We start from the raw sequence: 17,267 nt of genomic DNA on the forward strand, positions 1-17,267 counted from the left end.
TTGCCACGGCCACGCGGGGGCGCTAGTGCGGCGGCGAACTTCGAACACTCGCTATGGCCTGTCGTGGTCGATCATTTATCGGGAAGAAATGAATTAAAATACGCTCGAACCAGACCGAACTGAATGGGGGGGGGTAGTTGTGCTGGTGGCGGCCGCAGGGATAAGTGCTGGTCTTCGAGAGGGGGGAGGCTTTTTGTCGTGTGATTTAGGCGACGCTAAAGATGAAGTTGATGTTTTTATTGCTCGTCCATTCGTTTGTTTTAACGCCTGCGTGGTCTTCGCGAAATGGCCTGCACGTCCCGACTCCATCCGTCTGGGGGACTACAAAACGAGGCCGGGAGTCGACGGCCAGGCGGCTCCGCGGGGCTGCATTCGGGCACGACAGTGTTTTGGGGCTACGTGCTAACAAGCTCACAGTAATAACAGCGCAAACGCGCTGACGTTTAGCGGGTATAATGTTTATACCAGCTTATTCAGCACGCTAGCTTGCTAACGTTTACTAGTTAGCACTAAACACGAAGTCAAACTGAGGTTGAGGGGGGGGGGGGGGGTGTCATCAGTGTCGCAGGTATTTGGTCATAAAAAAAAAAAAGTCAAAGTATTGCACACGCTCTAATTTTGACCTGATGATGGCACCAGATGCATAGCCAAGGGGTCGCCAGAGCTATTAAAATTTATGGCGAGGGCAACACGAATGTCATTGAAAAGGTTTTCACTCTGATCCATCGAATAGTTGAGATGTTTCGCTAAAATCACAAATGTCGACGTCGGAGTGGAGACAGAGGAAAAGTGAGGGGGTCGTACAAAAAAAAAAAAAAAAGTCAGGTGTAGTTTCTCCGGACCATGAATTCCTGTGAAGGATTTCACATGAATCCGTCCAGTGTGTTGTTGAGATATGTCGGTCTGGACCCAAGTGGTTGACCGACTGACAAGCGCAGCTAAATAACATGAATTGTGTGGGAACCTTGTTTGCGCCGAATTGTAAAGTTTGGGACCGACGACGACAGAAGTTCTTTGTTTGCAAAGTAATGTTTTACATAAGAAAACTGGGCTGTTTTCAGAGGAAAAAAGTTCCACCTCCGCAATGGTTCGTTAAACTAAGGCGGGCTGGGTGCTCGTTTGGACATGACACAACAACTAACCAACAACTGTCACTGCTGTACTGCAGTAACTACTACAGTATTTCTGCTCAGTGCTGGTGGTTGTTGCAGTACTGTGTGTGTGCGTGTGTTTGTGTGTGTGTGTGTGTGTGTTGGTGGGGGGGTGCAGTAACAGCAGCAGCTGTGGATCAGATTTCAGCTGCTAAAACTGAAGCGGAGCGAACCATCCTGCTGCAGGGAGCAGCTTTCTGCTTACAACAACCACGGCACCCAACCTGAGGCTCCTGCAGGCCGACATGTATGTTAAAATAGCTTGTACTCATATGGAGAAGTAATGTTTTATAGAAATCTGTCATATCACATTGTTATTAATAGGTAGTGGACAAACCTGCAAACACTAACCCCCCCCCTACCATTGTGGTAAACCTGTGAGTGGATCCTTCCAGCTCTTTATTCAGGCTGTGAGGGGAAGGCAGAGCCACAGTCAGTGCTGGTGAGTGCTGAGTACACTACAGTCACTGGCCAAAAACTGAGGAAAAAAAAAAAATAAGAGCTTTTTATCAGCTAGAAAACGCTCAACACCCCTCAGCAGCTCACTTCAGTTCACCAATCAGAGCTGTAAGGAGCCGATTTGACTTTCAGAGAGGTGAAGAAGAGTGATTAGAGAAACAGAGGAGGGCGTGACAGGGAGCCAGCCGGGCAGGCAAGCTGCTGCTGCAAGGGGAGGAAGAGCAGGCTATGCACCAGCCAAAGCCAGAGGTCAAGAAAAAAAGCGAAAGAATAGTCAAAAGGTAGACTCCGGGTGACAGGGAGGTCATTTGCGATCTGAGCCAGAAAAAACAGAAACCAGACTCTCTTTGTTGTTGTGTGGGCAACCGTGCGGAGAGGAGGATGTGAAGGAGAGCAGCAGGGAGGAAGGGAGGCGACGGCAAGAAAGACAAGAAAATGCTCTCAGAGATGATGTGCAGGAGGAGCTGCCAGCAGCAGCAGGATGGGAAAGAGGCTCCACACAGGGACGCTGCCAGCCGCAGGAATCACGGCTGGTCCAAGAGCTGCAGGGGGCGCCTGCAGGGGCGGAGGACAAGAGGGGGAGGGTGGCCGAGAGGGCGCAATCACCACCACCAGCACCCTCAACGTCATCATCCTCATCACCATCACCCCCAACACCTCCAGAGGCCGGTGATGTCACTCCGGCCCATTAACGTTAAGGGAAACAGAGCGAGGGGGATGCGGGCCCCCAAGAACACCAACCAGTTTCTGATGCACGAGAAGTACCAGATGCTGCACATGCGCTCCGACTCAGTGGGGAGCGACAGCGGCAGCAGCTCCGACAGCGACACGGAGCTCACCGACATGGACTCGTACCTGGGCGTCCTGGAGAATGCCAGAGGAGCCCTCCTGGACAGTCCCAACCCACACAGCTCAACGACGCCACCAGGGCAGATCCTGGTACTTCCAGAGGACAGTCTGCGACTGCACGAAGACAGTCTGCGTCTGCAGGAGGACAGTCTGCGACTGCACAAAGACAGTCTGCGTCTGCAGGACGGCCTGCATCTGCACGAAGACAGTCTGCGTCCGCAGGAGGACAGCTTGCAGTATTTCCCCTCTGAAGACGACCTAATGCAGAGCCAGAATTTCATGCAGAGGGACTTTGTTGAGTTCTGTGACATCCTGACACCCTGAAGGGAAACTTTCAGGGAGCCATTTTGTTCCCAGCATTGTGAGACTCAAACCTCAGACTTAATGGGGTCAGGTTTGTTCTGCTTCATGTTCACACAAAATGAAAAAAAATATCCACCTTATTAAGTCATTTAGCCTTAAAAGTTGAAGAATGTGCCCACACACTGAGATTATTCCATTAGATTCCATAAGATATAAACTTTTTAAAAATATATATATTTTTAATAAAGCATAATTTTATTAACATTCCTGCAGTTATTTGACTTACTATGTCTTTTTTTGAGATACTGGCACTGATATTTGAAGAACAAGGGAAACTGCACTGAAAGAAAGTGGAATCATCTCAGCCTGTTGGCATTTTCCTAGGTTTAAGACATAATTTTTCAATTAAATGACATTATTAAGATGGATATTTTTTAACAGTTCCCGTTCGGTTCATGTTTGGTCATGTACAGTATGTCCGGGTGCTGTAAAGTGCTGCTTTTCTGTTGTTGTTGCACACAAAGGGAGCTCGGTGGTGGGAGTGAGCCCAAACAGCCAATCGGAGTCGAGCTGCCCGGATTAGCCTGCAGACGATTGGCTGATGCAGGCTGTCATGGACAAAAAAGCCTTTTACTGTACAGAATAAAAAATAAAAAAAAAAACACACAAATAAATATCTGATTGATGTAAAGTTGGGCTGAGTGAATGTCTGTGGATATAAATGAGTTTTTCTCATGGTGCTGGCAGAGTTAACAGGGTCAGTGTGTCGCCGAATCATCGGGGTGCCTCAGAGCGAATAAGGCGCATGCAAACCATGTGAAAATAAATACTCAGTGTTGCTCACATGCATCGTAATAACAGGTGACATGACAATGTGTGAGTGGAGCAGTTAAAAAAAATAAGCACAGTTCAATGTAACATTTAATATACAAGTTAAAATATACAAGATGGTGTTCATCTGATTTTATTTCATTTTGCCATAAAACAAAATGCACATAACACACTCGTCCAGATGTTCACAAAACCTGAGAAGCAAAAAGCGGATTCTATCCAAGAGGAGACGTGGACCTGCAGAGACAAACAACAAAGAACAAAGAAAGCTGACACAAGAAAAAACCCTAAAAGATAACAACAAAGACTGCTGACGTTACTTATCATGGGTACTACACATAATCACACATATCTTCCCCTTGTATTCCATGAATAGAAATTTTTTACAAACTGAAATGTATTCTGAGCACCTCACATTATCTGTTCCACATCTTTAGCTCCGACTTCCGGAAAGTATCTGGATCCAAAAGAACAAGATTTATGAATTTTGACAGAATGTGGACTATGCATTGCATTCAACCTATGCTGGTCCCTTGTATGCACAGACACCTATAAATAGTCTGGTACGTTGCCAGATATACATGCCCTGCCGCTAAATTCTTAACCCCTACCAGCAATATTTAATTTTAATGATTTAAAATCTTACACACTTAAATAAGTTATTTTACTGTAACTGATAATGTTACTTGTCATCTTATTTTGTACAAAGCGGCATGGTGCTTCTTAGACAGTCCACGGTATTAGAAATTACACCTAAAAGTCAGTTCTTGATCGCGTCTCAGCCGTATTTCTTGTAACTAGTATTATTGGCATTTTATTTGTGTATTCGGAAATTTCAGCAGGAAATCGAAGCAGGAAGGAGGCAGAATCTTTGTTCCTGTGTACAGAGCAGTTAAAGCAGATTACATAAAGTGAAGTGGTCTGGTCACACCCACTCAGGACAGCCAGGGAGGTGTAAGCCTCTTTGTGGTTGTGTGTCATAACCTAATAATGGTAACGGGTCAAAGCGTGAGGAACAGGCAGGTTATAGCTGTTCTTAACTCTTGATTTATCCTTATGATCTATTATCCTTCCCTTCAAAGTCACTGAGCAGTGACAGTACCTGCTGCTGTAACGGCTGCAGTGCCTTCATTTTACGCCTTTTTAGTCTAATTTCCCTGATAAGCTTGTTTTTCTAGCTGGATTTAACTTCTGCCTCATTTAATAAAGTGGGATAACAAAGCAAATTACCGAGATGTTATGATGATATTTTGTAATTACATATTACATTACAGCTCTGGAGAAAAACTAAACCTAGCTTTAGTTTAAGCTGAGGGTAGCTGTGGTAATCTCCTCTGTCAACTTCACATCTTGCTTTAGTCGTTTAGTGTTTATCTCTTTGTTTGTTTTTACATTTATTTATTTTTACAGGGACAATGCAAATTGATCATAATAACTGTAATTGTGCCATTGTTTGCTAAAAGGCTGATTTTCAGATGTTAGTCGGCTGTTTCTGGTTTGGTGGTTCGGTTCTTAGTTTTGGTTGGTCATTACTGCTGCTGTAAATGCTGCTTTTTTTCTCTTGAACTATTCTTTGGCATAATACTTTATTATATGGTAAAACAGATGTCAAAAACCAAATTCTGGTCAATTTTGACCAAATATTTTCTTATTGTTTTTGGTTTTGAGGGAGAATTGTGATTGTGTTATAATGGACAGTTACGTAGGTTTCAGTTCAGTTTTCATCTTCTTCGAAATCAGATATTATATATTCATTGACTGAAGAGGATTTACATTGTACAATAACACTTAATTTTGAAAGTGTGAAAAGCTTTTAAAGGTTTGACAGTAACAAAAGACCCTGGGGCAAAAATGAGTTGTAATGCCCGTACTGGACTGCAAAGTGTATATTAGTTTCTAATAGGTAACCAGTCTGTATTGATTCGAATTAGCACAAAATTATTTAGGAATATCCATTGTGCAAGTACATTATATACTGAAATAATAAAAGTGTTAAAGCTAAATTGTAATTTGAGGCACTACAAGATAGGGCCTCCAGAATAAACACCTAATTAATTAAAACTATAAACTGGAAAGAAAAAACAGTCCATTTTCAAACTCTATTTTCAACATTTTTGTAATCCCACCCAAACTCAAACACAGAAACAAGAGGGGTCGACCAAATTTCAAAGTGGATTTTTAAGAAAAGTAGAGAAAAACCTGGTATAAGGCATGACCGCATATCGTCAATGTGCAAAATTGACGACATAGTTGAAAACTGTTGCGGAGACACTGTAAACAACCACTTTCAATAGACATTAGCTGAAGCCTGCTCGCTAGATGACGCAATACGCCAATTAGCACATTAATGACATCATTGCATTGCATTTGCATTCTGCCTGGTGTCAGCCGGCTTCAGCACGTTATCTGTAAAGACAACGGCTGTGCTGTGACTTCGGCTATATTTACTTGTAAAGCGACTACTCAGAGAGAAAGTTAGAAGCTCATTCACGTCTGTGTCAGCTGCCGTGCTGTCAGTTGAATCAGACGCATAGGGAGGTGTGCCTGCGGAGGGAAAGCCTGACCTCGCGCTTGCGGGGCAACGCCGGCGACGCTCTTCCACGGAAAGTAGCTAGGTTTTGTCCAAAAAGTCGCTAGATTTGTCGCTAGATGCTTTTTCGGAAATGAATTTGCTAAAGGGGTGTGAAAAGTTGGTAAATCTAGCGACAAAGGCGCTATGTTGGCAACAATGCCTGTAAACGCCCCCTCATGACAACTTTTTGTGCAAATTAATTTTGAAAGCGCAACGGCCAGTGGGGAAACTCCCAACACTCGGCAATGGAAAAACAGTTAATACCCTACAATCTCCTAAAATATAAACTTTTATAGAGGATACAAACTTAAACCTGCGACATTCACTGAATCTTCATCCACGAATGTTTAATTTTGGGGGCACGTTTGCAGTGCATGCACTAGCGTATCCTCATCTCCGCCACAGGCCACATATCCTTACCCTTAAATCTTTTGACACTGTTCAAGAGTTGCTGCAGATTTCATTATGTTCATTAAATGGTGCACTGCAGTCTGGAGCTTTCTGGGTGCCTTGGGATTTAGGGCCCTGGTGCAGTTATCCTCTTTATCTGGGTGGTAATCTATCTGTGGTCGATTTAATCCTTTCACGTCATTACAGTGAGTAACTCATACAACCCAATGAAAATCCCAAATGTCAATATGAAGACAAACCTATGAGGACAGAAAACATATGTGATAAGAAGTGACTTCATGTCAGGAGCAGGTCCAACCTCCTCAGGCCGACCTTTGACCTGTGGATCAGCTGACTGGCTCATTTGGCACGGGGTGAAATCCATACTAAGGGAGTGTTAACCAAGAACAAACACACAGTCACACAGACCTACACTGTGTTTTCACTGTTTCTTATCTTATCGCACACACTGAGGGCCTAGTGCCTTGCTCAGGGACACTGCAGCAAGTCACAGCTGTTTTGTCTTTTGTCTGTTTCTATTGTATCTACTGTAGCTCCTGTTTCTGTTTTCCGCCGCCTTTGTCGTCACAGTCAGCAGTAGCTTCTAGTTTAAGGTTGTTGTTGCACAATGCTGATTCTGATTGGTCAGCTGACACAGCCAAACAGGAAAAGAGAGAGTGAGCTGGCTGACAGACACACACACACACACACACACACACACACAACCACAAACACACACACACAAAACCGCACGCACACACACACACACACACGTTGGCCATGGTCACTTTTGGGGACATTACATAGACTTGCATTCATTACCTGGAGATTTACCCTAACCCCAAGCACTGAACCAAAAATCTGCTTTTTCCAAATTAGTTAACATGGCTTTTTGTCCCCAAATGGACAAGCCATCTACACACACACACACACACACACACACACACACACACACACACACACACACACGTACACACCATGACCACGACTGTAAGGAGGTGGCAGATTACAGAAAGTAGATCAGTACCCTGCAAACACTTCCTCTGCTAGTGGTGCTAATGCTAATCCGCTGACACACACAAACACTTTTGTATGTGTCTATACTTATAAGGACCCAAAGTAACGTAATTTATTTCCTAACCTAAAATTTTAAATAAAACTAAGCCCCCAAACAGCTCCAGCCCTTTGATGATGTGAGGACCAGACAAAATGTCTTCAGTTTCCAAAACTTTAAAAAAAAATCACTTTCTAATCATGTCATCACTTTCAAATCTAAGACGTACAAGAGCGCGTGCACACAAACGCACACACACACTCACAAACACACACACAAACTGTCAAGTGTGAATTGTTGGTGAAGGGGCAGCCATCCAACAACAAGTACAGACAGAGTTACCGTATGAAGCAGCATTAGATAGATCACTGACACACCCACACACCACGAGTAGTTGAAATCTGTGAGACTCCGTGTTGTGAGTTTAGATAAAGTTAAGTATTGTGGATGTGAATGATTATCTTCTGTCTTTTATAATCCTGAATCATGTCTCAGTGTGTGAATAAAGGAAGAATGAAGGGGTGGGGGATGGGGCGCAACTGAGCAGCTGGCTTGGTGATGATCAGATGAATACATTTTGCAAAGAAAAGCTTTTGAATAGAATATGAATATGTTGACATATACACTATGTGGCCAAAAGTATGTAGACAGCTGAATATTCTAGTACGTGAGAGTCGAACGTATGATTGAAGAACTATTGGCGTTAATCTGTTACTAACAGTTTCCACTCCTCTGGCTTTACCCCAGGTTTTAGAGCTTGAGTCCATTCTGACATACTGCTCTTTTTTTTTTAACTTTTTCAGGGTACCGAGGAATATATCATGACATATAAATCGAGCATAATATGAAATATTGGGATTATACACTGTGAAATAATCACCGATAAACTGTAGATTAGTAAACCTTTCAGCTGGCAAATTAAAATTAAGCATGTAAAGTGCGATGAGGTAACCGTGACAAAATTTCTCAGAAACTCATATCCATGATTCACAGCCAGAGCAGCCAATCAAAATACCCCAAAAGGACATCTGTTAACCATCTACTGATAAATCCCGTTGATATTTGTTAAAGGCAAATTCCTTAAACTCCAGAACTGGAGTGGTTTGCTCCACATGTTTAGATAAGAAAGATTACTTTTTATTATCATTGCTAATTTCTGGTCTAAAATCTTTGGTTATTCAACAATATTATTATTATTTTTTTTTTGCGGCCTTTTACGAGCACAATTTCCCATGAGCTCAAGGTTTTTAGACAGCAGAGATTCCTTCGTAAAGATCAGAAAGGTTTAAACTTCTACTAGCAAGCGCTGTGGTGGGTGCCAATTCATCTTATGGGACACGCATCTTAAATTCAGAAAAACTGTTGAAAGAAATGGTGAATGAGAGACGCCGAGCAGTAGAGGCTAGCATAGACGTGCTGTCGGGACTTTGGCTCTTTATGCACCCATCTCTCTCTTGTTTCCAGGGAAACAAGGGGAGCGTCTACAGTTGTCTACAGCTATAGCTGTCCAACAAAGGTGAAAATACAAAAATAAATAAATAAATCTCCCGTGACGATTGATAGACGGTCCACTTGGATCCACTCTGATATTACAGATACTGACACACCTGTCGAGGTTGAAGCAAGCCCTGCGGCAACACACCGGGACTGTACCAGACTTGATCAGACTGAATCTAATCTGGACCTGGCATTATGTTCTCCCAGCGGTTGGGGTTTCTCTGCAATACTGAACCATAACCTAACCCTAAACACAGAGGACAGTGTTGTGGGAAACGCACAAGGAAACACTATTTGACTTCGACACAAGAATTCCCCAACCCGGATCCACAGTTGGGTCTTGTTTACTTGTAACCAAGTGGACTCATGAAAAACTCTAATGCTGTCTGGAACCCTCTGAGAATATATGAATGGCTACTTATCAGCAGAAATACAGCGAATTCACATGTATCAGGATGGAAATGATGATCTTTGTAAGCTTTTAAGATGCATGAAAAGATGAGCCATGGTCATGCCTGGTGTTTCCTCACAGAAATCTTTGACATGAGAGATTTCCAGAAAACGAATACCAAATCAAACGATGGAAATACTTTCACATTTCAGAACATCTGGGGTGAAACCACACTGAACCAGAGAATACTGGGTTGTTGTTTTTTCCCACCAGAACTCTTTACCAATAAGAGAGTAACCTCAGTCATTGTGGTTCTGCGTACAACCATAAACCCTGGACCAAAACCTCCATTACCTCAGTGTGTATGTGTGTGTGTGTGTGTGTGTGTGTGTGTGTGTGTGTGTGTGATTGGGTAGGGGGTGTGTGTGTGTGTGTTATGAATAGTTGCAGTGAAGGAGAGAGGAGAAGAAGGAGGAATGGATGGAGCTGGATAGTAAAGTCAGTTAGGAGTGGAAAAGTACAGCCGTCTGCTCCGGAGGTGGGGACTTCTCTGTTGAGTACACAAACCGGCCAATCAGAGCACAGAAAAACACACTGATTGACAGCAGTGCTCAGCAGGATGACAAACCATCAGTGGGGTTCCAACTCTGAACTCTGTCTCCCTATAAACCTGAGTCTTATGGTTCTGGTGATAAGCTTCAGTCTCAAGGTTTCTACTCTGAAGTGAAACAGGATTCAATGTGAAAAAGGTTTAAACCTCTGAACCAATTCAGCCGAGTTGTAAAGATGTTGAACTTGCCACAACAGTTAGGAAAGTTCATACGACATTTACATTGGCAGATCTATAGGTACCACAAGTTTTGGGGAATTTTTTTTAATTCTTTTTAAAGGACTATTTTATGTTAATCAATAACTTGTTATCGAAGGTACATTTCTAGTGGTCTTCTTCAGGTAGCAAAGCAACTGTAACATTACTGACCATTTGCTAAATGGGAGTGCTCCTCTGCTAGTGATACTCCGGACTTGCAAAAAACCCTCTGGACAGGGCAGATATATTCAAAAAATCATCCATACCAACTGCCAGGAACATGATAAACACGCCTCGGAGGAATTCGTTTCCTAACACTTGCACATATTTGCACCGTACGGCCAAACTCTTCTTAACTCAATGTAGATACATCTGTACTTATTTTTCTTTTAATGCTATTTGAATACACTGATGAACACCGTTCACTCAGTGTTGGGGAGCCGGCCCTGAACGATACAACATCGGAGCTGAGATTAATGTGAGTGGCTCTGCACTGATCCTCGTCGGATCAGGGGAAGTTTACTGGAGGTGGAAATCACAAATCACTTTGCTGATCTGAATCACCTTGTTCAGTTCAGGTCAGAGATTTACAGTCGCTGACTATGCAGCTCACTTTTTTCCTAAGCTCCAAGCATTCAAACGCACTTCAGAATGTACATCAGGAAGTGAAAGCTTCACCGCTCATGCGGCCGTGACGTCCACTACTGATTCAGACTGTCTCCGGTTCAGTGGCATGTTCAGGCTGTTGCTAGTGTAAGCTGTCAGCTCAGTACAAAATTAGCCCGCACAGGCACTGCGGCTGAGGTTAACATCTCAGCAGCCTATTATTTACGACAGAGTCATCAGATTATGATTGTGTCTGTGGCTTTTGTGGTCTTTTAATGAGCTTTGAACGAGCACTGACGAGCCCCACTGAGCTCCAGTCAGTGGTAACGGGTGATTCAGTCTAGTCAATTCACTCTGAAAAATTGTTGATAAAAAAAAAACCAAACAAACCGCTCATACATGCACTGAACACCTCTAAAGTTTAACACAGGCAATCTGGCTAGACTTGGTTAGTCCTTATCTTTGTCATCTTTGTCTCTCTCTTGTAGAACTGAAACATATTGTATTATACTAACAATGAATGTCGCTTGTCCAAGAAACTTACCATCTATTTCCACAGTAATAGAACTGCCTTATGTATTTTTTCTCCAATTCACTGTAACTGCACTATAATATCAGGGTTAACCACCCTGCGATACGAGAACAATGCTGCTCCTTTATTTCCACGTCTTCTACATGAATCTTCAAGCACGGAGGAGGTTAACTTTTCAGCCGAGACTTGTTGGATTTAGCCGCAGCCTTTTTTTTTGCATCGTTACATGGCGCTGAGTCAGGGAGACGACGTGTATGTAGCTGTCAAGACCGTATTGTTTGCTCGGCTAGATGTTCGCGCCGACACAACCTGCCAGTGAGAGTTGTCATTTCAGTCACACCGATGGCCGCTGGCCAAACTGAGAGGCTGCCTTCGTCGACTTCAGTCTGAAATCAAGGGCCCGTTGTTTCGGAAATTTCCCCAGATTTTCTACAGTAAATCTGCCACCGGAGAAATCTTGACTGTCAGTGTAATTGCTGGTATTTTTTCGGCTTCACTGAGAAAAAAGACTCGACAAAAATTTCTGTTAAATAGAGTCACGTGTCTTGCTGCTACAATTTTTTTTTTTTTTTGGTTGTGGTGATACTTTTTAAGATACGGTTTTAATGGATGTCACAGGTTGCATTTGGCAGCCAGAAGTAAAGGAATTCTATTAAACAAGCTGTATCAACATCTCAATATAGAGCTCTTGTGTTGTACAACTCTCATTTATTTACTAAAAGTTCTTGTAAAACTGTTGTACGTTAAGAGGAACTCCACACTTGCTCACTTACGCATGATCACACAGATTCATGTTGGTGTGTTATGTTTATACAATTGATTCTTACGCTAATAAACATATCTGTGTAGAAAAAAAAACTCTTTCTGCTCAAAACCATGCGTCTCCTTGGAGCCGAAAGTTCAGTTCAGAAATTTAAAAAAACAGACATGTAAAAAAAGCAGTTTTTGGTTTGACGGGGTGTTAAATGGTAGAAGTATTCAGTGATTTGACTGGAGTCTTGTCGTGAGGTTGCCTCATGAAACCAGATTAGGCGCTGCAGAGAAGTACCGGGCGGATGGATACGTCAAGAAATAGTACCAACACGTATCTCCCCCTAAAATTGTTATTTTTACGTTTTCCGTTCGTGTTCTGGTTAAACAAACTAGAGACGATGTGTTAATTAATGAGGTGTCTCTAAGGGTATTTTTTGACTTTAGCTGTTTCCCCCTGCTTCCACTCTTCATGCTAAGCTAGGCTAACCATCTCCTGACTCCAGCTCTGTACTGAACACACAGACGTGAGCCTTGTATTGATCCTGTTACGGTGGAAGAACACACACAGTCCTCATTCACAGATGTGCTGTGCTGTGTGCTGTGTGTTTTTTACGCGCATTTTGATTAACCGGCCTCCAGGCTTCAACATGCCATGTACAGTCTGCAAGGCTGACCAGTGAGAGTGTGTGATCTGTTTCCTGCTGCTCCACTGACCTGGCAGCTTTAACCACACAGACACACACACACACACGCACACACACACACACACACACACACACACACACACACACACACACACACACACACACACAGAGGAGCTCAATTCATGAGGAGAGAGGGAGTTGTTATTCTGGTAGCATGAACTCAACTTATCTCTGTCTCTCTTTCAGCAGTGTGGTGAATGTTTCACAGGACTGACAATCTCCTCAAGACACACACACACACACACACACACACACACACACACACACACACACACACACACACACTCTCTCTACTCGCTGTGTGTGAATAGCTAGGATTCAGAGAGCAGGACAGTAGACACACACACACTCAGTAGTAGACTAAGATACATGATAAAGTGACACGAAGAGAGGAGCTCAACTGTCCTATTGTATCATACCAGAGAGGATACTCAGTGCTGATTGGTTTGTTGCTGTGCATTTTATTTCATCCATTTTCTAAATGAACCCTGGCATGTGAAAGAAGGTTCCAGGTGGTAGAGGTCACGGCTCCTCCTGCTGGTTGGAGCTTTACAGTAATGACTTTCACCTGCTTCACAAAGATCCTGACAACCCACAGTTTACACCTCAAGGGCAGATTGTCCGTAACATGAATTAAGAAAATACCTGTGGTCAATGATGAATGGTATAATCACAATAGCCTGGTTATGAAATCGGAATTCAGATCCTTTATTCATCAAGTCCTGCACACTTTTTTACTTTAGCATACGTACACAAGTATTTAAAATAACATTTTCTTCAGTCCCAAGTTAAGACCAACAAGTCCCGAGTCAAGTCCCAGGTCACAAAGAACAGAAAGACAACAATTCTAAGGTTAGTACTAATAAGTACCAAGTCAAGTCCCAGTTAAAGACCATCAAGTCCCAAGTCAAGAACAATAAATCCTGAGGCAAGTCCCAGGTCACGAACAAAAAGTCTCGTGTTGAGTCCCAGTCCTAAACTTAAAATCATTTTGTGCCCTTTGCCAATTTAAATGCCATTTTCAATTTGTAATGGTTAAAATCAACTTTGTAACACTTAAAAACAAACTGACTAGGTGTGTGTGGTGTGTTGCTCCCATTAAACATTACAACCCTCTGTCATTTCTGAGCTGAATGTTTCTGTTGCTTTTCAGACCGCCATTTTCAGTCTTCTGGCTTGTCGAGGATATCAAGCCATTCTAAGTCAAAGGGCTGAATTCCAGGGGAAGTCATGAGTCGCTGGTGTTAAAGTCAAAAAAGTCAGGGTTGAGTTGCAAGTATGTGACGATTTTGACACCGAGTTGGCAATAAATCCTCCCTTCATGAAGGTCTTAATGTTCACTTTTGGAGGATGTAGTACATGTGGTGCTGTTGAACTTTTGTACTGTACTGCGTTTCTGTTTCTCTGAAATAGGATGGAAAAAATTATAGACACATCTGTCCCTCTACGGCCATTTGATTAAACACCACAAACCGCAGCTTCCAAAGTGATCATAGTCAAAATCAGCACCTCTCTAAAATAATAAACTGCCAGGTGAGCATATAAGGAGACGCACAAAAATTCAAATGGAGGTACTGCATGCAAAAAACACCATAGATAAATCGTTACCATGAAAGTGCAGTGCTGAGACGCGACAATCACGAATTTGGTAAATTCGATGAACTAATGCAAACTGTCGCTTGAAACATGGAATTCTGGGTAGTGGGCAAAGGGTCTCGTGTCTGAAGACATTCACTTATTCTTCAGGACAGTCGCGCGCTGTCAGTAGCGCCAGATGCAAAGCCAATGACGGATCATAAAATAAAGTAGGAATCGCATCAGATCTCACAAGCTCATCACTGGTCGGCTGCTTGTGAAAAGCTTTAGCGTGAAGTAAGCAGCGACTCCAGCTCTCAGATGCGCGAGTAACAACAGTGCTGCAGTACATGTACTCAGTTATTATCCAGCTGTGATTGGAGTGCTTCAGATGTGCCATCTAACAACACGAGCAATACAGACGCAGGTGTGTAGGACACGTCCGACACGTATTTCGTGTGTGCACTCCGAAGGTACGCAACATGACAGTGAAAGAGGAAACCTCGGCATCTGATTGGCCGGCCGGGACACACAGACCAGCCTAGTGTCACGGCAGCACGGAGACGCCGAGCCCCTCGTTCAACACAAGTCGTCTCTCCTTTCCCTCCTGTCGTCACCCTCCGGTAGTTCAGTCCCCACGCCCGCGTCTGATCCACGAGCAGCTCTCCCGGCTCCGCTGCAAACGTCGAAATGAAACTAAAGATCTGTCTTTTCGGACGGAAGTTCTTCATTTCTCCTGAGCAGACGGGACCACGAAGCAACTCATTCTGAGGCTCCCGTGGTCGGTGACCGGATAGAGACGGTTCATCAGATGTATGTAAAGTAGGAACTGGCATAATCCCCGAGTCAGACAAGGCAAATGTAAAGGATACCTGGTCCGTGTGGACCCAGTTCACCAGACCCCCCAGGTTCAGACTTGACATGAAACAAAACACTGCGTCTGACGTTTAAAGCCCTTCGTTTGACATAGTTCCGTTTGGTAACCATGGATGAGTTATGGCCGACCGAGGAGGTGCTCGATTTTTATTTCTTTCCTCTTTTTACCTTGACAGCCGATCAGATAGAGGGAAGAATAACTTCCTACTGAGGTTAGTGTATAAAAACATAACAGACATAAATACCTCCGAACTTTAGAAAGACCAGGTTATTTCAAACTAACCAACTAGAGCTGATGGCCCCCTTCTTTTTTTTCTTTTTTTTTTTTTCCTTCCTTCTCCGTGTAAGAGACGTATCATATTGTACATCCGCTGTTTGGATCTGACCTTGTGCTGAGGTGGAAAAGCTCACAAAGACACTGATAAACACACACCTGGTCAGCAGCCACGCGTGCGCACAAAGACCCACTGTTCAACTTCTGTACTGGTAAGGCCTCTTCAATAACAGCGTATTCCCTGTGTTAACAGAAAGAGTAACAGCAACCACAAACCTCCACTCCTCCCCTCCCTCTCCCTATTCCTCTTCTAGCTACACTAATGCTGATCGGCAGACGAACGCAAAAACTGTGTACTTCTTGTACCTGTTAGGACCCTCAATGATACACAGTACCCCTCAGGCCCCCTTGGCCCTAAACTGAACCTAAATCTATTTCTACCCTTGACCCTAAAACCAAGCCTGAATCCTCAGTCAAGACTTTGAAGAAGTGAGGACCCGGCAAAATGTCCTCACTTTCAAAAATGCCCCTTGCTTGCCAGAAAACGGCCTCACCTGTTCAAATTGTCCTCGTTTCCCAAATGTCCTCACTCCCCACAAACGTCCAAAGTTGTCTGCACTTTCCAAAATAAGGTCTTACTTTTACAAAAAGATCCTCACTTTCCCAAACTGTTCTCATGTTCCTCAAACGTCATCGATGTCGTTTCATCAAAGGTCTTAACTTTTCACTGTCCAACAAAAGGTCTTTACTTTTCAAAAGAGTCCTCAATTTCCTCACCCTTCAGATTGTCCCCACTTGTCAGCTTTCCAAAAATGCTCACTTTGTACGAATGTCCAAAAGTTGTCTTCGATTTCCAAGAAATTCTTAACTTTAAAAAAAAACCTGTTTTTCAACTTTCTCCTCACTTTCCAAAAAATGTGTTTACTTTTCAAAAACGTCTCCAGTTTAAAAGTTTTAAGCTCAAACTGGTCCTCACAAAGGCACAAGAACCAAGGTCACACACACACACACACACACACACACACACACACACACACACACACACACACACAGAGTTGAAGGCAGTTGTGTTTTAGTTTCTCTTCTCATCTGCTGAGTCTCATTCTGTCCATGTATGTGTTAAAGTTTACTGCAGTTATCTCGATACTAACGGTTTTTACATGAATAATCTGAATGAAGTCATAACTACAAAATACACAGTCACACCGTTTGAACTTATTCAATTAAAATGATTCAGCTTTAAGCTTTTTCACTCGCTACTGGGCCATACCGTGAGATACTCGGGATTTTAAATTTGACTCAAATACGCACTTATTTTCAAGCCAAGGACCAACTTCCGCAGAGAGGGGAGAAGAAGTGCAGTTACTGACTGGTTTATAGAGCAGTGTCAGGTTCCAGGAATGACTGAAACTGTAAACGCTCGGACTCCCCCTTCTGGTAAATCACAGTCGTCTAGAAACTGCCTCAGAGGAGCAACAACTTTCCCGACCTTTGGCGAGAATCTGGCCAGGAAACGGTGAGAGGTTTTCAGAAGCATCTGCGTGCCCGAAAAGTACCAGAGAGGACAAGTACGTCCTCTTTACAAAAACCCTGGAGCTCCTCTGTTAAGGAAATGAGCAGACAAACGAGAAGGAAGGTAGAA

At 43.3% G+C, this 17,267-nt stretch overlaps 1 protein-coding gene across 1 annotated transcript; it reads left to right on the forward strand.

Moving 5' to 3' along the window:
• The first annotated feature begins 565 nt into the window (after window positions 1–565).
• Window positions 566–3,413, forward strand: wu:fb55g09 (coiled-coil domain-containing glutamate-rich protein 1). Its single transcript, XM_040159781.1, has one exon. It carries the CDS (start codon window positions 2,046–2,048, stop codon window positions 2,781–2,783), a length of 738 nt encoding a protein of 245 aa, XP_040015715.1. The 5' UTR covers window positions 566–2,045; the 3' UTR covers window positions 2,784–3,413.
• Window positions 3,414–17,267: the final 13,854 nt, after the last annotated feature.

The sequence above is a fragment of the Xiphias gladius genome, chromosome 21 (assembly GCF_016859285.1).
Source record: "Xiphias gladius isolate SHS-SW01 ecotype Sanya breed wild chromosome 21, ASM1685928v1, whole genome shotgun sequence".
In the NCBI taxonomy this organism is placed as follows: Eukaryota; Metazoa; Chordata; class Actinopteri; order Istiophoriformes; family Xiphiidae; genus Xiphias; species Xiphias gladius.

What these genes read in the sequence shown, in the direction of transcription:
- wu:fb55g09 (XM_040159781.1), top strand. Translation starts at nt 2,046, where the DNA reads ATGCTCTCAGAGATGATGTGCAGGAGGAGCTGCCAGCAGCAGCAGGAT.